An 836-nucleotide genomic window follows, 5' to 3' on the forward strand; every position below is an offset into this window, starting at 1 on the left:
CATCACCATCATACCATTATTGGACAATGGCCCTCCATTAGCATAACTGGCTCGTGACTCACATTGCCTGGGAGACATGAGCGCCCCCTTTTCTCCATAGTCCTGGGTGACATGTTTGCTATAGGCGTCGCCGTAGATGTCACCACCTTGACGTCACTCTGGCCAAATTGTGCCTCCAAAAGATGATGGGAGTAGTGTCATCTACGTGAGGTCTATGGAGAAAGCCAAAGGGAAAGCCTCCAAGACTCATTGAATATTGATAGGGAGACGTCACACGGGCCCCCATATGGTGCGTAGACTCGGGTAATTAGATTTAGCAACACGAACCGTCCCTGGTCCGGCCCCTCTCCTCATATATAAAGTGGAGAAGACTTGGGAGAGGACGGTTCCAGTAAGACACAAGCTGGGGACGAGGAGAGCAGTGCAGTAAGTATTCACACCCAGCCTGAGCAGAAACTTCACTGCTGCCTCCTCGCCTGCCGCTGTTCCTCCGGAGCTGACAGCGCTTGTCTTCTCTTACAGATTCCACCCCTGGGCTGCTATAGAAGCTTCTACCTCTCTGCTCTCATCCAGCGGCTCGGAGCCTCCACCTGTCTCAGCCTTCACTTACTACAGCAGAGGAGAAGCATGAAAATCCTCGTAGCCTTCGCCGTCGTCATGCTGGTGTCGGCGCAAGTGTTCGCCGCAGAAATCGGACTCGATGAAATCGACTGGCCGTACAGCGACCAAATCCAGGTAGGAGAAATTTATTGAATTTTGATACATTGTTACATTTAAGAAACTTTTTAGATTTTGAATTTCAAAAAGTTTTTTTTGTAGCTTTTTTAAAATTTAGA

At 49.0% G+C, this 836-nt stretch overlaps 1 protein-coding gene across 3 annotated transcripts in view; it reads left to right on the forward strand.

Moving 5' to 3' along the window:
- The first annotated feature begins 291 nt into the window (after positions 1–291).
- LOC142201004 (tachykinin-like peptide) overlaps positions 292–836 on the forward strand; it is a 32673-nt gene continuing 32128 nt past the window's right edge. Inside the window, exons 1-2 of one of the 3 annotated variants that reach the window (XM_075271802.1) lie at positions 292–426; positions 523–735. In XM_075271802.1, coding sequence (XP_075127903.1) covers positions 628–735 — 108 coding nt within the window. In that variant the 5' untranslated portion in view covers positions 292–426; positions 523–627. Of the gene's footprint in view, positions 431–522; positions 736–836 lie in introns of all 3 variants that reach the window. The other 2 variants (XM_075271804.1, XM_075271803.1) reach the window with 2 other exon arrangements.

This window comes from Leptodactylus fuscus, chromosome 4 (genome assembly GCF_031893055.1).
Source record: "Leptodactylus fuscus isolate aLepFus1 chromosome 4, aLepFus1.hap2, whole genome shotgun sequence".
NCBI classification, from domain to species: domain Eukaryota; kingdom Metazoa; phylum Chordata; class Amphibia; order Anura; family Leptodactylidae; genus Leptodactylus; species Leptodactylus fuscus.